The sequence below is a fragment of the Camelina sativa genome, chromosome 3 (genome assembly GCF_030686135.1).
Source record: "Camelina sativa cultivar CO46 ecotype springtype chromosome 3, ASM3068613v1".
In the NCBI taxonomy this organism is placed as follows: domain Eukaryota; kingdom Viridiplantae; phylum Streptophyta; class Magnoliopsida; order Brassicales; family Brassicaceae; genus Camelina; species Camelina sativa.
In genome coordinates, this window is record NC_141882.1 from 11,487,224 (window position 1) to 11,506,866 (window position 19,643).

At 37.9% G+C, this 19,643-nt stretch overlaps 3 protein-coding genes across 6 annotated transcripts; 1 reads left to right on the forward strand and 2 right to left on the reverse strand.

Moving 5' to 3' along the window:
- Positions 1-8,464: 8,464 nt before the first annotated feature.
- Positions 8,465-11,571, reverse strand: LOC104776804 (protein KINESIN LIGHT CHAIN-RELATED 3-like). 2 transcript variants are annotated; one of them, XM_087508869.1, is made up of 3 exons: positions 11,072-11,571; positions 8,937-10,746; positions 8,465-8,841 (listed from the first exon to the last, which is right to left on the reverse strand). In XM_087508869.1, the coding sequence occupies exons 2-3, from the start codon at positions 10,706-10,708 to the stop codon at positions 8,643-8,645; spliced, it is 1,971 nt and encodes a 656-aa protein (XP_087364995.1). In that variant the 5' UTR covers positions 10,709-10,746; positions 11,072-11,571; the 3' UTR covers positions 8,465-8,642. The 2 variants fall into 2 exon arrangements, with proteins under 2 accessions (XP_087364995.1, XP_087364996.1); XM_087508870.1 differs by having other exon boundaries at positions 8,937-10,740; positions 11,072-11,362.
- A 119-nt stretch (positions 11,572-11,690) lies between these two features.
- LOC104741365 (protein EXECUTER 2, chloroplastic) lies at positions 11,691-15,537 on the reverse strand. Its single transcript, XM_010462213.3, has 11 exons — positions 15,100-15,537; positions 14,873-14,989; positions 14,700-14,765; positions 14,130-14,236; positions 13,967-14,048; positions 13,084-13,770; positions 12,820-12,946; positions 12,561-12,727; positions 12,384-12,458; positions 12,046-12,138; positions 11,691-11,965 (listed from the first exon to the last, which is right to left on the reverse strand). The coding sequence occupies exons 1-11, from the start codon at positions 15,412-15,414 to the stop codon at positions 11,858-11,860; spliced, it is 1,944 nt and encodes a 647-aa protein (XP_010460515.2). The 5' UTR covers positions 15,415-15,537; the 3' UTR covers positions 11,691-11,857.
- Positions 15,103-19,594, forward strand: LOC104757082 (alpha-mannosidase I MNS5). 3 transcript variants are annotated; one of them, XM_087508871.1, is made up of 15 exons: positions 15,103-15,975; positions 16,244-16,286; positions 16,377-16,442; positions 16,524-16,585; positions 16,679-16,778; positions 16,960-17,142; positions 17,216-17,264; positions 17,380-17,559; positions 17,723-17,843; positions 17,964-18,045; positions 18,137-18,222; positions 18,334-18,434; positions 18,546-18,687; positions 18,777-18,924; positions 19,135-19,594. In XM_087508871.1, exons 1-15 carry the CDS (start codon positions 15,800-15,802, stop codon positions 19,360-19,362), a joined length of 1,767 nt encoding a protein of 588 aa, XP_087364997.1. In that variant the 5' UTR covers positions 15,103-15,799; the 3' UTR covers positions 19,363-19,594. The 3 variants fall into 3 exon arrangements, 1 of the variants encoding a protein (XP_087364997.1); XR_015595485.1 differs by having other exon boundaries at positions 15,800-15,975; positions 17,755-17,843; XR_015595484.1 differs by lacking the exons at positions 18,334-18,434; positions 18,546-18,687; positions 18,777-18,924; positions 19,135-19,594 and having other exon boundaries at positions 15,800-15,975; positions 17,723-17,869; positions 18,137-18,194.
- Positions 19,595-19,643: the final 49 nt, after the last annotated feature.

A 19,643-nucleotide genomic window follows, 5' to 3' on the forward strand; every position in this document is an offset into this window, starting at 1 on the left:
ATATAGAAAAAAAAACTATTATAATTAATGAAAATCCAAATTATTGAATCAGATTTTATATTTCAATCTTGATCGGATCCATACAAATAGCACATAAACATATTTAAAAAATATTAAGGTAGAATAATTATATGCTTAACTCTCTCTCTCCAGGAAATTGACTTTTAGAAGTTTTTCTTCTTAAAATATATTTTTCAGTTACGATACATTTTAAAATTTGATGAACATAGACATATGCGTATGGTATGATGTATGTACATGGTCACCGTACACCAATTTTCTATACATACATGTACGTTACTTCCCCTTTCTCTTCAGCAGCCAATACACATTTTTATTAGTTATAATATAATTTTCTATACATACATGTACGTTACTTCCCCTTTCTCACCAATTTGGAAACTTTTACTAAATAAACTAATTAATTTCATTTTCATTAATCTGATAAAATGTACATATTATGTTTTATATACACATTTTAATATGGTTTACACAATGAAATAGAACTAGAATAAAATAAAGATTGGAACCAATTTATACTGTACCATTGATTAAAAGGCAAATACACTACAATAGTCCCCCTTAAGATGGGACAAAGATATTGATAAGACCCATCTTGCCTAATAAGTAGTGGAATGGAGCAGGATGTAACGCTTTGGTAAACGGATCTGTAACTTGTTCCTCAGAACAAACATGAATCAACTGAAACCAACCTGCAAGTAACCGTTCTCGAACATTATGACAGTCTTTTTCTATGTGCTTTGTGCGTTCATGAAATACTGGGTTGCGAGCAATATGGATCGCAGCTTCGTTGTCACAGTAAAAGAAAGTAGGCTTGACAAGACGAACCTGAAATTCTTTGAGGAAGAACGATAGCCACATGAGTTAATCAGAGGCAAAAGATAAACTTCGGTATTCAGCCTCTGCAGAGGATTTAGCAACAACCTGTTGCTTCTTAGACTTCCACGAGATAAGAGAACAACCCAAGAAGAAACAATAGCCATTAGTAGATCGTCTGGAATCCAAGCACGAACCGTAGTCAGCATTTGCATAACCGATGAGCTTCAATTCAGACTTGGAGGAGTAGAACAAGCCTTGACCCATTGTTCCTTTGATATATGCCAGAATAGTGTGTAAAGCTTGCCAATGATCTTTTCGAGGAGCCTCTGAATACTGACTCAGCTTATTAACAGCAAAGGTTAAGTCAGGTCTTGTGATCTGGAGATACATCAGACGACCAATGAGACGTCTATAGGACTTAGCATCAACAAAAGCACCTCATGTATCTTTCGAAAGTTTGATGGCAGGATCAAGAAGAATAGGAGACGGCTTGCAGCCCAACATACCAGTATCATATAACAGATCCAAAGCATATTTTCGTTGACAAACGGTACTTCCAGAAGCTGATCTTGCGATTTCCAGACCTAAGAAATATTTCAGAGGCCCCAAATCACGAAGTTTGAAATGAGATTTGAGCTGTTCCTTTAGAAGATCAACCTCTGCATCATTATTACTGGCAATGAGAATGGCATCCACATACACCAGGACATACATGAAAACTGTCCCTGTGATCTTAAAAAAACAAGTGTGATCGCAATATGAAGTGGTAAACCCCAAAGTGATAAAAGTAGTAGAAAACTTAAGGAACCACTGTCTAGAAGCTTGCTTAAGACTGTATAGAGACTTTTTGAGCTTGCAAACTGCATTGGGAGGAAAGTCCCCCTTACTTGATGCATAGCCAGGTGGTAACTTCATGTATATCTCCTCATCAAGATCACCGTTTAAAAAAGCATTAGATATATCAAGTTGAGTTAGAGAAAACCCATGAATGGCCGAGATAGCAAGGAGTAGCTTAACAGATGTGAGTTTGGCAACAGGAGAGAAAGTTTCATGAAAATCAACACCTTCCTCTTGTGTGTAACCCTTAGCAACTAACCTTGCTTTATACCGTTCAACACTTCCATTGGCATTAAACTTGATCTTGAAAATCCACTTACAACCAATCGGAATCTTATTTGGAGGCAAGGGACAGATCTCCCAAGTACCCATCATTTCCAAAGCATCAATTTCATTCCCCATGGCACCACACCAAACCTTATGTTTCTTTGCCTCAGTATAGGTTATGGGTTCAAGTTCTTTATCAATGGAGACTAAAAAAGAATAATAAACTGGAGAGAGTTTACCATAAAATATATATTGGGAGATTTCGTGTATGGTTGAGGACCCTACTGAATGACAGTAGTAATCCTGAAGATAAGCAGGTTTTTTTGTTCTCCTGTGAGATGTTTGAGTAGAAGACTCAAGAACATCAATTATAGGGTTAGCAGAAGGCTGAACCTCTACAGAAGGGGAAGATAGAGAAGTATCTTCACCAGATAAGTCAGATGACACAGGAGATTTTTGAATCACATCAGGAAAAAAGTCTACATTAGCTGGAGAGAGATCTGATTTTACGAAAGGAAAGAGCTCTTCGTGGAACACCACATGTCTTGAGATAAAGATATTGTTACTCTCAAGATCAAGCAGCTTGTATTCTTTGTATTCAGAAGGATATCCAAGAAAAACAAAAGCCTTAGTTCTAGAATTAAATTTATGTATGTTCTTGGGAGAGGTAGAAGCATAACAAAGACAACCAAAGATTTTAAGTTGAGTGTAATCTGGTTGTTTCTTTGTGAGAACCTCAAAAGGACTTTGATTATCGAGAATAGGAGCTGGTAAACGATTAATTAGGTGAACTTCAGTGAGAATGCAATCACCCCAATAAGAAATAGGAATGTGAGATTGGAATAACAAAGCTCTAGCTACATTGAGGATATGTTGATGTTTTCTTTCCACAACAGAATTTTGTTGTGAAGTTTCAGGACAAGAATGGAAAGATTGGATGCCTTTAGATTGGAAAAGATCTTTGAAATTAAGTTCTGGAGCATTGTCGGATCTAACCCCCTTAAGATTGGTTTCATATTGAGTTTCTATCATTGTAACAAAGGTTGGAAAAATTTGTAAAACATCAGATTTCTGTTTAAGAAGATAAACCCAAGTTGCTCTAGAGCAATCATCAACAATAGTGAGAAAATATTTAAAACCATCATGAGTAGGAACTGAGAAAGGCCCCCATGTGTCTATGTGAACGAGATCAAAAGGTTTATCACTGATGTTATTATGAGAAACAAAAGGAATATGTTTTTGTTTTGAAAGATGACAGATTTTATAATGAGAATCTGAATTATTCTTCTGTTTAGGAAAATCTAAAATGTTTTGCATAGGTAACAACTTAGACATAGAGAGATGTCCTAGCCTTTTATGCCACAACTCAGGACTAGAGACAACATTAGCAAAAACAGGAATATTATTTAGAGGGATACCTAACAAAGAAAGAGAATCAATGTCCAGAAAATAGAGGTTTGCCACTTCTCTACCCTTCCTAATCATTAGGCCACGAGTATGATCCTGAATTTCACAAGAATAGTCATCAAACCAAACCCCATATCCTAATTGTTTAGCAAGAGAGCTGACACTAAGAAGGTTGAACTTGAATTGAGGAATGAAAAGAACATGGTCTAAAGTTAAGTTACTACCTAATGTAACTAATCCTAAACCGACAATGCTCACAAGGCCGCCATTAGGTAAGGAAACAGTAGTGTTTGTGAGGATAGTAAGATTGAAAAAAGAATTTTTATCATGACAAATGTGATGCGAAGCTCCGGAGTCCATAACCCAAATGTTAATAGCGATGGCATTGGCATTGCTATTAACAGAACAGACATAAGGCCTAACATTTCCGGAAAAAGAACATAGGATAGAGGGGTAAAACTTACCGGAAATGGGGCAAACTGTTGAAGAAGAAGGTTTGGAAACCGAGACAGAGTGAATTTCAGGTTTGGTGATGGTGCTTGGAGACTGAAGCTTGGTGCTAAGGTATGACATGAGTTGTTGAATCTGTGTTGGAGTAAGATCATCAGACCCAGTGCTGAGAGTTTCTGTACTTTCACCAACTGCTACATTAGCCAAAGCCGGAGTAGACGAAGATCCTCTATGTTTCGACTTAAAGTGAGCCGGATAACCAACTCTTTTGTAGCATCGCTCAGCAATGTGTCCAGCTCTTCCACAGAATGTGCAAATTGGCTTGTCTTTCCTCTGATAAGCTGTATCACCACCATATGGTTGTCCTTGTCCTGAAGTAACTGCATTTGTTTCAACTTGAGTGTTGGATACTTGAAAAGCAGTAAGATCAACACTAGAGTGAGAAGGTAGACGAGCTAATTTCTGACTGTCCTCTTGATCAAGTAGATTGTAAACCTCAGACATAGTAGGCAGAGTTTTCTTCATCAGAATCTGACTCCTAACCGTATCATAGTTATCATTGAGTCCTATAAGGAAGTCTATGACAAGATTGGTTTCTCTTTTTGTGATTAAAGCTTCAACAGAGTGAGTTGTAGCTTGAAGACTGCTTAATTCTGCCCATAAAGACTGAGTGTGTGTGATAAGAGGATAGAGTCATATTGCGCTGATGTAGAGAGTGAATTCGCTGGCGAATCTTGTAAAGTCTTGGCAAATTGGATTTGTGAAATCGTGTGTGGAGATCCTTCCAAATATCCGATGACTTCTTGATGTAGAGGATACTTGTGTAGATCTCTGGAGTAACACTATTCAACAACCAGGATTTGACCATGCTGTTGCACCTAGACCAGATCTTGCAGTGCGGATCATTTTCATCAGGTTGCACAATAGAGCCGTCCAGAAAACCAAGTTTGTTCTTAGCCTCTATATTAGTAGTCATATCAACCACCTAGGTTCCAAAATTAGTTCCATCTAACAGACTAGCAGTCAAAACTAATCCTGGATGATCTGTGCTATGAAGATGATAAGGACTATGAACATTATCTGGTGAATCTGATACCTCAAGTGATGTGGAGAACCTTTGGGAAACATCGCTCGAGTTTGATTGATTTCCTGAACATCAGAGTCGCGATGAGCTTGAACGGAATCATATGGTAGCTCGCGAGATCTCGGCGATGTGGTTTGTGGTGGATCTGGTGAGATAGATCTGTACTTCGACTTGCAATTTCGTTTCCCCATTGTTGACTGTGAGAAATCAGATCAAACGAAGAAGAGATTGATGATCGAATCTTGAAAGAACAGAATCTGAAACGATTTTGTGGAAGAAGTGAATGAGAATTTTTCCGAGAAATTTTTTTTCTGGGAATCGAGATGAGAAAATTAGTTACGATCGTGATTTTGCTCTGATACCATTTTACTAAATGAACTAATTAATCTCATTCTCATTAATCTGATAAAATGTACATAGTATGCCTTATATACACATCCTAACTTGGTTTACACAATGAAGTAGAACTAGAATAAAATAGAGATTGGAACCGGTTTATACTGTACCAGTGATTAAAAGGCAAATACAAAGCCGTAAACAACAAGTACCGCATTTTGATTGTTTTACATATAGTCACTACATCTTTATAATTGTACTAAAAGATTACATGTTACAACAGAATAACATACTACTAATTAGTTAACAAGTGTCTAAAATAACAATATAGCTAATCGGAACCATGTTTTCGATAACCAGGATGTTTGGGCCATTTGTTGGTCTACCATGGTAGGAGGTGGCATGTGCATAGTGGATTAATTGTCGTGATACGCCACTATCATATATCAGATACCATCATATATACGCATTATTTTAGTGCTACCGTCGATCTAGATTATTGAAGACTTTGAAGTGGTCGGTGTCCACTTCTGCGATGTTCCACCAGCTCGTGACATTGATAATTCATTTGTTAGTCATATCCTTTGAGGACATCTAATTCTCGTAGAAGGTTGGATGTTGAAAAATTATTTGGGTCCACGTGGTGTATTTTTTTAACAAAACATTATTATAAAATGATGAATAATTTGAAACACAAATATAAATTTGGGTAACGCTTAATATGTTAGGTACATATTTGGATGACAAAAGATTAGAAGTCATTTTATCGATGTGTCATCAATCCGCTCTACACTCATAACCGCAATTTGGTGGCAAAGTATTAGCTGTTTCATTTTTGCAATGATATTTTCCTACTAACTGTGTGTTCCATGAACATTCATAACAAATCAATTACTAATATATATGGTCAAGGGGGACATACAAGTTGTATGATACAACCCATGCATTCTAAAGATACAATTTTGTTTTTAATGATTAAATTCAATATTGCATATACTAAAGTAAATTCAGAAAATAAGTAGAATAAAAAATAAAAAATAAAAAATAAAAAGAGAAGCTTTTTGTAGTTATGAAAAAAAAAACAAGGAAAATGCAAGAAAGTAGTAATTAACAATAGTGAATTTATCAAACAATGTTTGGATAGCTTGAATGACGTGCGAGTCAAGTCTTAAACTCGGTCCTGACATGATCATCTTCTTCCTCTTCGCCATCCGCGCTAAACAGAGAGTTTTGAGCTCTGGTTGCTGATTCGGTGTTGTCTTGTCAAAGATGTCCAAGTGTTCGGTGAGGTCGAGGTAGGAACGTAAGTGTATGCATGTACGTTTTTTTTTTAAAGGTAATTTGTCAGTTTGAATTTCCAGACACATTTTAAATTTCTTTTTGAGTCTTATAAAGAAGATGAAGAATAATGAGACTAAGAAAACCAATCAAATAGCAATATATTATCTTGGACGAAATTGCACAACTAGTTACATTGATTAAAGAGGTAAAGAATATTTCACCGCAAGCGCCTGTAGTAATGACCTAGCAAGTTTCATGATTTTTATATATATATATATATATATATATATATATATATTATAATCCATGCATCATCAATTAATCAATCAATATAAGAAAGGATTAGCAACAGATTTAACACAACCAAAAAGAGACAAACCACACACTTTCTCTCTTACACAAAATTAACGTATCCATAATTCAAGAGAGAATTAACTGGTTACCCACAAGACCATGCATAACCATATCATAAAGAGTTTGCAATCAAACAGTTAATGGAGGAAGCAAATAATACATTTTGCTACAATCTTTTAGAATCTGAGTAACTGAGCTAACACGTCTTTAGTTATACACATTCTTATTTTTATTGGTTACACATTAACCTAAAATTTTATTTATCACAAAATAAGTAGAATAAAAACACAAAAAAAAAAAAAAAAAAGAATTCGTTGATTAGAGAGAAAGAGCAAGAAACGTTTTTTACGTATTGTGACTTTCATTGATTAGTTTCTTTCTGACAAGACAACACACATACTTAGGTCCATACTTCTACATATAGATTCTCTTACACACAAGACAAGTAGCCACCCTACACATTGGGACTATAACAAGAACACTGAACATTAGACAAGTAGTCTGAACATTAACAAACACAACACTCTTTGGCTACTTTTAACTTAGCAAGTCTACTTTAGTCCTTTAGCTAAGCTTTAGACTAACAAAACACCTTTTCTTTAGTTTGGGCCTTAACCAGATTCGCAGCCTATTAAATTTATAAGAAGACACAAAGCAACTCTTGTTGGGCTTGACTCAAGCCCATTAGTCTCTCACGAAGAAGTCACATCTTCTTCCTTTGACTTTGTCGTTGACGACTTCTTCTTCCTTCAACCACGAGCTTGCCTCATCTCATCTGTTGCTTCTTCTTCTTCTTCTGTTAAGTTTTCTTCTTGTTGCAGGTTCAAGTCAATCATGCGTTTTGAAATACGCATGTTTTTTTGCTTTTGCACGAGATTGTGAAGTGAGTTTGTATTTTTCTTTCAATACTTGAGGTATGAATTTGCACATACGTATAGTTAAGGTGTGAATCGAACATACCTACTGAGTTGGCCGGGGTATGAAAAAAAGTCGTTTTTCCGATTTGAGAGCCAAAAAAAACAGCTTCAAATCAAACCCACCAAGTTCCTCTTCTTTCCTTCTTCACCGGAAAAAGAGCTCACTAACAGTTTTTTTTGCATAAGTACCGAGCGATTGATAGAGAGAGATTCACGTCCATGTGCTTGGAAAGATGTTAATTTGACTCGTAAGAATCAGTTTTCTACTTAATGATCAGTGTGTGTAGTTACTGCATTGTAATGAATTGCGTGTCTCATGCGCGTTCATACATTTCCTTAGGGCTAGTTAAGAGATCCAACTATGTCATTTCCACTCATATTCCGTGGAATCAATGCTTCTAGCTGCAGGTGTGAGTGCGCTTGGACTATCTAAGGTTTATCTCTATTACTCGATCGAGATCAAAGGCTGGTAAATCCAAGATGTCTTCAATCGTTGTTTCAGTTTAAAAATAGGCTTCGTTAGGATTTTTACTTATGCAGAAATTTGTATACGGACCTAATGTGTACATGTTGTTACGAAAAAATTAAATTACAAGTCATTCAATTTATCATCAACTAGTTTGAGACAAAATGCCTTCTGTTGACATCATTAACATGAGCTGTGAAAGTGTGATAAACATGAGTTTTAAAGTTGTCTAAAAGTGGTAATGATCTTCTCATTCAATAAATTAAAACAAATATGTGAGCCTGTTAATTCAAGTTACACCGGATTAAGACAAATGAAAGGAAAACACTTTCACAAACATAATCACAAAAACAAAAATAATGTATTCACATTTCTACAAATAGTAAGAAAACGTAACATATCGTTAACGAAGAGCCGAGGAAGTGAGATCGGAATCAATTAGAGTCTTGAGGGATTTAGCTTTCCTTCCTGTAACGTTACCAGCTTCTTTCAAGAGTTGGACCAGCCTCTTCTTCTCGTCTTCCGTTACAGGATTCGCTGTCCCGAGCTTTTCCTCCCGAACCCCAACCACGTGTCCTAGCAGGGCAATCGCATCATCCAACCTATAATCACAACCGAACCACAAACTTGTTTGAGGTCAATAGGAGGACGTGCAAAAAAAAAAAAGAGAGAGAGAGAAATCAACACAAGTACATACCTGCCAACTGCATCATAAGCTCCTGCAAGGTTGCTGTACAATCCAAGTGTTTCAGGGTGATAAGGACCACACTCTTGTTCTAAAATACACTTGGCTTCCTCAAACAACTCAACAGCCTCTTCTATTGCGTCGAGCTGAATGCATGCTAAACCCATTTGGTTAAGTGCAATCCCAAAGAACGTCGATTGTTTCTTTCCAGTTGCCCGTAGTTTTGAGACAGCGCTCTTAAATGTGTTGTACGACTCCATGTACTTCCCCATCATATAGTACAACACTCCCATTTGAGCTTCAATCCCTGCAATCATGATTTTCTGGCCAGGAGAATCAGAGTATATCTTGAGCGCCTTTTGAAGCAAGCTAATAGCTTGTTCCACCTCGTTCATAGACTCACAAATCACGGAGATATCTGTAAGACCACTTGCAATCTCTTCAGGAGATATGTCTAGGTTCTGGGACTCGTATATCCGGAGAGCATTTTCACAATAAGATTTTGCTTCTCGCACTTTTCCTGTTCGATTGTAGAGATCAGCTAAACGAATATAAACTGAACCGACAGCTGGATGGTTCTCTCCCTTTGCTGTCTTCAATGCTGTCAGAGATTTCTGGTAAGCACAAATTGCTTCATCAAACCGAGACAAAGACAAGTACGAGTCACCAATGCTAGTATCAACAAAAGCAACCTCAGACTCTTGTCCATTTGCTGCCATAGCCATACTGGCTAATACCAAATGCTCGAGGGCGTTCTCATGATCTCCCTTAGTCTCACATATAAGACCCATGAGTCTTCTATCTGCCGCCTCTGCGATTGAACCTGGTAAACCTGTTTCTTTATGTATAGAAAGAGCCGTTTCACACACCTGCTGAGCCTCATCAAACCTTAATGCTTGTACAAGAGCCTCAGATAGGTATCTGCATGTTTCACCAACTCTTGGGTCATTTTCTCCCAAAACCTTCTTCTGGATGTTCAGTCCCTCGGTATAACAAGATATCGAGTTCTCTATCTCCCCCACCATAGCATAAGTGTCGCCTAACTGCATCAGACCAGAAAATTTGGCAAGGGCATGCTCTTCACCTTCTTCGACAACTGGAATCTCAACTGAGCGCTGCAGAACCGGAATTGCCTCATTGTACTCCTTTAACTTACAATGGATAGCTGCTGTAACATGCAAACACATGATCCATTCTAAACACGGTTTCCCATTCTCTGCAGAAGCCTCAAACAACTTAGCTGCTCTATGAGTTAACTCGAGACCTTTGTGGGTACTATCACCAGAACTAACCAAGTTTCTCGCTTGGTTCAGTAAAAACCGTGCCAGCTCTACGTTTTCAGATGAAGGCTCTTCATTTCCATTTTGCAACTTGGTGGTGGTGGTGGTAGTTCCGACTTTCTTCTTCCTCGTGCCACCACCAACTCCCACGTTCGATCTATTCACATCCTTCTTACCAACTCGTTTCTCCATATCCTTGGGAATGACATCCAAACCCAACTTTGAAGAGTTTGACTTGATATCAAACTCTTCTGGCTTTGCCACTTCGTCCTCCTCATCTCCTTCTTCATCTTCCAAAATATCAATACCTCGCATCTCTCCCAAAGCAAGATGCTGTAGATCAGAATCAATCTTTGACTCATCACCGTAAGATCCAAAGCTCTGCCTCGACGGAGACTGATTAGAACTCTGCAATTCGCAGAGATTCTTACAAAGCTCCTCTATCGTTGTGTCGAACATTCGATCGACATGAGATTCGTCAACAGACCCTCTTCCTCCTTCCATTATATAATTCCTCCAAATTAAAACAGCGTTCTCTGCAACTACAACCGTAACCCAAATATCATCATCAATGGAGCTTGAAGAACTCATCAAAAACGAAAAGAAAAAGAAATAAAGGCAAATCCTTTAGCAAGCCCACAAATTGAAACATACAAAAAGAACGCATTGAAGGCACTTAATATCATTTATCCAAATACGCAAATCGTCGCACATATAAATCTTTTAAACAGACTCTTTTCATTACGATACATTAGCCATTTTATAAGACAAAGGCAAAACTTTGGTTTTTCAGAGATTGATGAATTATACAGCGGAAAAGAAATCGAAAAGGGACAAAAGGAGAAACATAGAGACAAGTTATCTAACCTTGTTTGAAATTGTGTCGGAATCGTAATCCTCGGATGGAGACAAAGAACGAATAAGAAATCTGGAGAGAAGTCTAATTGTAGAAATGACAAGACCAGAAGAAATGGGTCGGAAGGGTGAAAGAGAATTGAAATTTCAACCTTTTTTTTTTTTCTCCTTTTTCTCGGTGGAATGTCAAAAAAGAGGGAGGAGGAGGAGAGGAGGAGCGGGAAGAGAGAGAAATAAATAAATAAAGTTTATTCTTTTTTTCTCCAATGTAATGCCGCCATTGCGCTGTCTCACGGGACACACACACAAAACTGCATTTACTTTTCCGATTCACCTAATTTTGGAGAAACTGATTTCTATATGTCACTTTGCACTATCCTATATTTTCGTCTAGCCAAACGTATAATACGTTTTTATTGTTGTTAGGATCGTTAGCCAATGACGATGATAGTTTGGTATAGTTGACCCCTGTTTTCAATTATATGTGATACCTTGTAGTAGGGATGTTCATTATATTTGATCATACAAGTCTTAATGGAACACAAAAACAAACTGATGTGCACCAAACCGGATAAAAGAAACATTGAAAGACCTACCCAACTAAAGCCGTAATGAAACTATCCAGAGTCTATTTGGTTTAAACTTGGTTAGTTATATCATTAAACCAAAAACTAAAACAAAAGTTCTTGCTACTCTAAACACTCTCTCGAGGTAATCTTGGTTTCAAAAGTGCAAGGAACAAACAAAAGGAGATTCTAGTTACAATGTAAGACGGCGTTTTGATCACTAACGATTTGGTCACTCAGGCAGTCTCAGACGGTTGAAAAGGACCAAGAAACTCTTCTCAGGGTCAGGGCCAATATATAGGAATCCAAGATCCGCGCCTTTCACATATGGTCCCATTCCCTGTTCAGAAAACCACATCCATTTAAAACCCGAAACACTAATAAATGACGGTTGTCTCTTTTGTGTGGTCTATGTATTACCTTTCCGTTGAGTTTTAATAGCTTTCCCGCGACCCATTTTGGGTTTTCAAACCCAACGTCGGCGACTCTTCCTTGTCCTCCGTAACTCGCAAGCTGCATATATGTAAACATCTTCTTAATAAAAGCTTTTGATTCAAATGTCAATGTGGTTGGAACCCATGAGATGTCTGTCTAAGCTATTGTGTCATTAGGAGATTATATCGTTTTTGACTCTTTTTCAGGTTAAGTGTTTAGCTTAAGCATTTGATTTTTGACTCTTTTATTGATTTACATGGCTGCGCATGCTTTTGTTTTGGGTTCTGTAACTGAAGCTCAGGAGATGAGGAAAGTATTATTACCACTCCCAGTTCTTCTGGAAACAATCCATGATCCGTCATGCGACTCCCATTCCCAATCCTTGCACGAAATGTCACCTGCCAAGAATTTGTGAACCTATCTTAGATTTTTCATCTCAAATAAAAATGTCACGATTTCTAAACAAAGATTAAAAAAAACATTGTTCAAAATTATATAACCTGTCCAGCCGGCACATTTGGATCTCCTGTCAACTTTACAGCCTCAACATATTCAAAGAACTCTATATCTGATGCGTTGCTTCCCTCTGCATTTTCCCACCGACCATACTTACGCTTAAGTTGCACTATCTCCGTGCCATAAGGCCCGAATGCACCCACATATAGGCCTGCACTTCAATTCAGAACATATTCCATGTTACGTTGTACAAATAGCCCAAATCAAAAGAAAGAATATAAGACTAATGCACAATATGCTTACCGTCAAAAGGGTCTAGGTTGCTTTCAGGAGTTATGATTCTATTATATGATGTATAGTCAGAGAAACAAATTCCTTCTTGTGCATTTTCGAAACCAATCCTGACCATCTCATCCAGAGTACTCGATACCTAGAACAATAAGCTAACATTCTTTAAATTTAAAAACATTAACACGACAACATAAAGAGGTTTTAAATAATAACAAACTCCTTGATCTGATTCTAGAGTTCAGCATTATAAAAATGGTATGAATTCAAGCAATATACCTTCAAAGAAGCTTTCTCTGAACCCCAGAACGTCTTGGCAACCTCTGGTGGCATCAGATCTGAAATTCCTTGAGGTGAAATAGCTGTTACTTGTTCCTTGGGCGCTCTGTATTGCATTCTGTCCATACTATAATCAAACACCTTTTCCCTAGGAACATGCAAGATAAAGGAATCTCTTTTAGCATCCATTATATCTGCTGAAACACGATCAGTATCATCATCTATAGAGGAATCCTCTATGTTGTGTAGAACCCCTCCGATGACAAGCTTAGTGTTTAAATGCTTTTCATAATCTGCACTATCCATGGATGAAATTTCCTCAATTCTGTCATTTTCTCCTTCTTCTTCCTCTTCTTCATCAGAAGAATTTGTTTCCTCAATGCCTTCTCCAACCAGCTCTTCAGTAGCATCATCACTACCTACAATCTCTTCCTCAGTGATTTTAATACCATCCATTACTTTCAGCTTTAGCCCTGGGATTTTATCTTTTAGAAATTTCAGCACATGTTTAATTCCTTCTTCAGTTGGTTCCCCAGCATTCAGTAGCTTATCTTCTTTTTTATCCACCTTCACTTCACTTCCTCGCAAATCTCCAATGGATGGATCATCAATTGAGGCATTCGATGATTGCGGTCCGCTTAAATAGGAGTTCGCGGAAGTGGTAAGGCATTTCGTCAAATACACTACCTGAAAAGGCAGTTATTAGATTCAAGTACCATCCGTTCAAAGTGGTTAATCAGCGCTTTTAAAGAAGAAGAAAAAGACAAGAAGAGTGACTGGACGAGCAACTAATCTTATACAATAATACAAGACTCAAAAGTACAAGGATATAATGTCACCAGAACTGCTAATTACTTCTACGAATGTGATTTGCTTAAATTACCTGCATAACATATCCTCCATCGTTGTCTTTAACAACGAAAATCTCAAACAGAGGTGTTCCAGCTGCGCCAGCCACAAGCTGTCTGTATGAAGCAGTTATGAGATTCAATTTCCACCAACAATTAAAATAAAAGACTAAAATCCTCAGCATAATCTGGTCTCACCTTGGACTGTAACTCTTGGCAATAAACCTACCAACACCGGGAGTTATGTGTACAATTCTGCCAAATAGTTCCGCATAATCTCGAGGATGACTAACCCACCAGCCCACCTACGTAGAAGACCAGAAACATGATAATGCTTTAAAATTCCAATCCACAGTCCCTTTAAAAGCATAGATTCTTGACTAGAGATTTGGGCAATTATATGATCTTGGCAGGTTGACCAGAGAAACCATCAGTGTTCCTTCACTTATGTCAGCAAAACATATATTCCTTCAACTAACCTTAATAGTGAACAAAACACGAAACATTTTTTGTATCACTAACTAGCTTAAGAACTCTTGTAGTTTTCGTCTTTTTCCTTGATACAGGTGAGTAGGTGTCATCTAAGACTATATCATACAAGTATATAAACACTTAATACATCGCATTAAGACGTCCAAGGTATCTTGTGAAATCTTGGATTTTGTTACTTTATGTATAATTTGGGGGTGTAGATGTGAGTTAGGACTACTATCTTACAAGCTAAGCAAGACAGAACAAAAAAATATAAAGACGGTAAAACACAATTACCAGTCCACATCCTGTCTCATTGCATAACCTGGAAGCATCCTGGTAACGCTCTTCGCTTATTGCAGTCTGCAAGGAAGTTTAAATCATATATACATCTAAGTAAGAAGATGACATTACGAGTTTTTGTATGTTACCAAAAACAGAAAAAGAAAAAAACACAGAGAGTCTTTAACCTGTAACTGGCGCATAATCTCAGCCACAGCATCATCAACAGTAGCTTCAGCAATGGCTTGTTTCAACTTAACTGCTTCTTCAAAGTCTTCTTTTTTAACGGCCTCTTCAAGTTGAGACTGTTACATAAGCTAGAAGACTCCAATATTAGAAAACTATAACCACCAACCAGAGTAAAAAAAAAACAAAACCAGAGTGAAAAAAGCGGGAGAGCTTAGATGGATAGAACCTTGAGAAGAGAAACAACGGCCTCGACTTCTTCAATCTCGGAGAAGTGACGGTTCCAACGATCCCAACCCCACTTATCCTCAGACGAACTCGTGGTATCTCCGTCATCAGCGGCGGCGCAATTTCGTAAACAGCTCCGAGACGGTGTTTTAGGGTTACAGGTTGATATAGAAGAAGCGCCGAAGAAGTGTCGTAGGCCGATAGATACGGAGAAATTAGAGCGTTTGTCCGGATTTTTAGGGCTGAAGAGGAGATGAAATCGAGGAACGGAGATTCTTCGACCGAGAAGGCATGAATGATGATGAGTTGTCGCCATTAGAAAGGACGAACGGACCGGACCGATCTGAGAAGGGGTTTTTGACTGGTTCGACGATACCTCAAAAAGACCCTTGTCTCTGTGTTGGGTAGGGGAAGATGATTTTTGTATTTGAGGGGCTCTTTGGGTAAATTTGTCTCACACAATCAGATTTTTAAATTTGTATTTTAATTGGAGATTTTTGTTTGTTGCCTGCTCGAAGAAGGGTAAAACCGTAAATTTAAGTAGGGAACAGATCCCCAAGAACAGACGATTGCTCTTGAATCGAGAGATCGGACGCGGCGGAGTGTGGCGGAGGAGGAGGAGAGAGATGATGAATGCGTCAAAAATCATCCTTCCTTGATTCCTCTATTTTTTTCATTTGATTGGTTTCTTTCTTTATTATATGAGATACACAGCTTCATCATCGATCATGATGTCTTGTACTCTCCTCCATCCAAAGAAGCGTCTCTTCCTCTGCTTGCTTGTTTCTCTCGCTTTCTTCCTCGTCGTCGTCGACACCTCCTCTCAGCAGCATCTCGAGGTCAAGAAGAAACTTATGCGAGAGAAAGTACGCCAGATGTAAGCAGCGTCTTTCATTTCAATCTCTTCATTAATTCTTTGTTCAGCTTCGTTAGGAATTAATTAGCTATACTGTGTTTGAGAGGGTTAGGTGGAACTTTAAATGTGAATTTTTTTATATAAATTTGACAATTTGTCCTGAGGTGCGCACTAGTCTGCATTTGGTTTCTTTCTAACTTTCAAGTGTAAGAAACAAACCATGGTTTCTGAAAACAAAGAGCAAGCAAATAGTGTATTACTGATGATTTATTCATTTCTCGTTTTACAGGTTCTACCATGCGTATGACAACTACATGGCTTACGCGTTTCCGGTTAGTGCACTACTTCAACTTAATTGTTATAAGTTGATGAATTCCTCCTGCTGCTGTCTTTGAGTTTCATTGCGTACTGATTTCGGACAGCATGATGAGCTAAAGCCTCTTACAAAAAGTTTCACAGACTCCCTCAGTGAGCTGGGAAATCTCAAGGTAAACTTACATTACTAGCTCATTCAGCTTCATTAAACGATTTTGAAGCAGAAGCTTGACTCCAATATTTCTGATTTCCAGCTTGAACACCTGCCAACAGATTATAATGGATCAGCTGTAACACTTGTTGAATCCTTATCCAGGTATGCTATACAAATCTGAATGCATTCCATTTTTAAAAAAAAAAAAAAAAAGCATTTTTAACACCAGTTTGACATGATTCTCCTTTGTCCCAGCCTTGCTATATTGGGAAACAGTTCAGAGTTTGAAAAGGGGGTTCACTGGCTCTCAGATAATCTAATATTCGATATTGATGCACGGGTCAACCTTTTTGAGGTAAATAACCCAGTCACTTCATACGAAGCTTTATTTATATATTTGTGCTTTGGTAGAAGTCTAGTTCAGTTGATGGTCAAATTCTGTTGAGGTTTGTGTCAAGAATCTTGATGTGTCCCCAAGTTCCATTACTCGCACTTGATGATTCTAACTGGTGCTCTTTTTTGCTTTTGATCTGCAGTGCAATATAAGAGTTCTTGGAGGACTTATCTCAGCTCATCTTCTTGCAATTGATCCAACTAATAGGTTGATTCAGGGGTCCTACAACAATCAGCTTCTTCAATTAGCTGAAGACCTTGGAAAACGCTTTTTACCAGCGTTTGAAACACCAACAGGATTACCATATGCATGGATTAATTTGAAGGTACTGAAACGAGCTTTCGTTTCTAGTTTTCTTGGAAAATGAAAGTCTGACCCCAAATAATATCTTTTGGCAGAATGGAGTAATGGAGAATGAGACAACTGAAACAAGCACTTCAGGATGTGGTATGTATATTGTTTTCCCTTGTTTCTTTTACATTCTTAAACACATATATTTTTCTTTGATGAAACTAGTTTTTCCGATGTTCATAGATTTATTAATATACATTTTACACGTCAGGTTCTCTCATTCTTGAAATGGGAGCACTGTCACGGCTCACTGGTGACCCTAGGTTTGAATCAGCTGCATTACGTGCGCTTCGTCAGCTATGGAGGATGCGAAGTTCATTAGATCTGCTTGGGACGACTCTGGATGTGGTAACTGGGGAATGGCTGGAGTACTCCTCCAGCATTGGAGCTGGTATGTTGTTCATTTTCAGAGGGAATCTAGTGGCATTTCTTTGTCTTTTTCCCTAAGAGATGGCTGCAAATCATTTTACTTTTATGTGCGGAATGAATTTGTGCCTTAGGTTAATGTGGTTATTCAATCTCTGATGTGTAATTTCATTTCTGGTCTTCTAAAGGGGTTGACTCTTTCTATGAATACCTCTTGAAGGCTTATATTCTTTTTGGAAAAGAAGACTACTGGCAAATGTTTAGTTCTGCTTATCTGGCATCTCAGAAGTATTTCAGACATGGGCCTTGGTAATAATATACTAGCCTGGAAAAATGTACTTCCACACTCTCTATTATGACACTAAGACTTCTATTATGATCAAACTGAAAATTGCTAGATGTAGTAATGAGTTTATTTACCTAATTTAGGTACCATGAAGCTAATATGTGGAGTGGGAAACCTACTTATTGGCAGCTCACAAGTCTTCAGGCGTTTTGGCCCGGTCTACAGGTATAATGAATGAATGGATTCTTTAAATGTCACAGAAAGAACAGTTGAAAAGGGGATCTTCTGATTCTCATGCTTAAGTTCTTGCTAGTAGGTTCTCGCAGGAGATATCGCAGCTGCAAATTCAACGCACCGCGAGTTTTTCTATGTATGGGAGAAGTTTGGTGTATTACCTGAGAGGTATGTATTCAGTTTTCTTTTCTTTGTTGGCGTCCTACTTGGATTTTGAGTTCTCTGTCATTTTCAAGTTGGCTATTTGGACTAAAGGACGCTGAAAAAATATTTGTTCAGGTATCTACTGGATCATCAAATGATACATCCGACCATGAAGTACTATCCACTACGTCCTGAATTAGCAGAATCCACGTTCTACCTATACCAAGCTACAAAAGGTTTTTGTTTGTCTTTTTAATTTTCTCACCCTGAATGTTTATTATGTGAAGTGCCAGATTCAAGGCACCTCTCCATTGACAATAGATATCATTTGTTTCTTCTTTTTGCAGATCCGTGGTACCTAGATGTTGGGGAAGCAATGGTAAAATCTCTTAATTTGTACACAAAGGTGCCAGGGGGATTTGCAAGTGTCAGAGATGTGACGACCATGCAATTGGAAGATCATCAGCACAGTTTCTTTCTTGCTGAAACGTGATATTAACGTTCACTTTCTTACACGTTATTCTTTCTTATGTATACAATGTCAGAACATCACATTGGTTGGTATCTCACATTCGCAGGTGCAAGTACTTATATCTCCTCTTCGATGATTCATTTGTGGCCAAAAGGAATTATATATTTACAACCGAGGGCCACCCTATTCAGGTTGTGAGCTCCTGGCATGAGAAACTACCAAAAAGTTATTCAGGCAACTGGACGCTTTCAAAGGTCTGTCACTTGTTCCAGCTCTGTTCATTTTTGAAGAAATAAGACTTGTATGCATAGTTAGTTTAGTTACACTGCATATTAAATGTGCATAGTAATGTTATTTTTTAGTTGATAGACAGAAGGGCAGGCATTAAAAGAACCAAATCGAGTCTTAATGCATCATTAGTCCTTCCTCTGCTTCTGCTAAACTAGGAACTTGCAAATTTGCAGAGAGGGGCATGGGAAAGTGGAGCTAGCGCATTGTCACTGCAAGTATGTCCATCCATAGCTCTCAACTCTAGACGTCCTGAGCAACACAGAGAGAGTGCTTGCCATGTTCCTGACGAGAAAATCAATCATAGGTGTTGGAGCAACAAAGAGTGTGGAGTTGATGCCACTACTTGTAGACAAAGATCCTGCAGCGGAGTTGGATACTGCGGCTTATGGAATCCCTTATAACTTTTGGCACAAAACAGGGCGTTTTTGAGGTTTAGGAAAGGAAAGAGAAGAGTTGGGGTTTATGAAGGGAAACTGTCAATTAATGTGAATGAAAAGCTTTGGTTGACAGTAAAATGAATAGTTGTTGCATGAGGCTGTTGTATCTTTTCTTTGAGTCATCAGTCTTGACATGGATATATATATACTACGGGAGGATTAACCTCAATGAAAGGAATATTATGTTTTTCTTCAAGTATAGCTTTATGAATTGGTAATTTTTAGGACCTTTACAAATTAACATA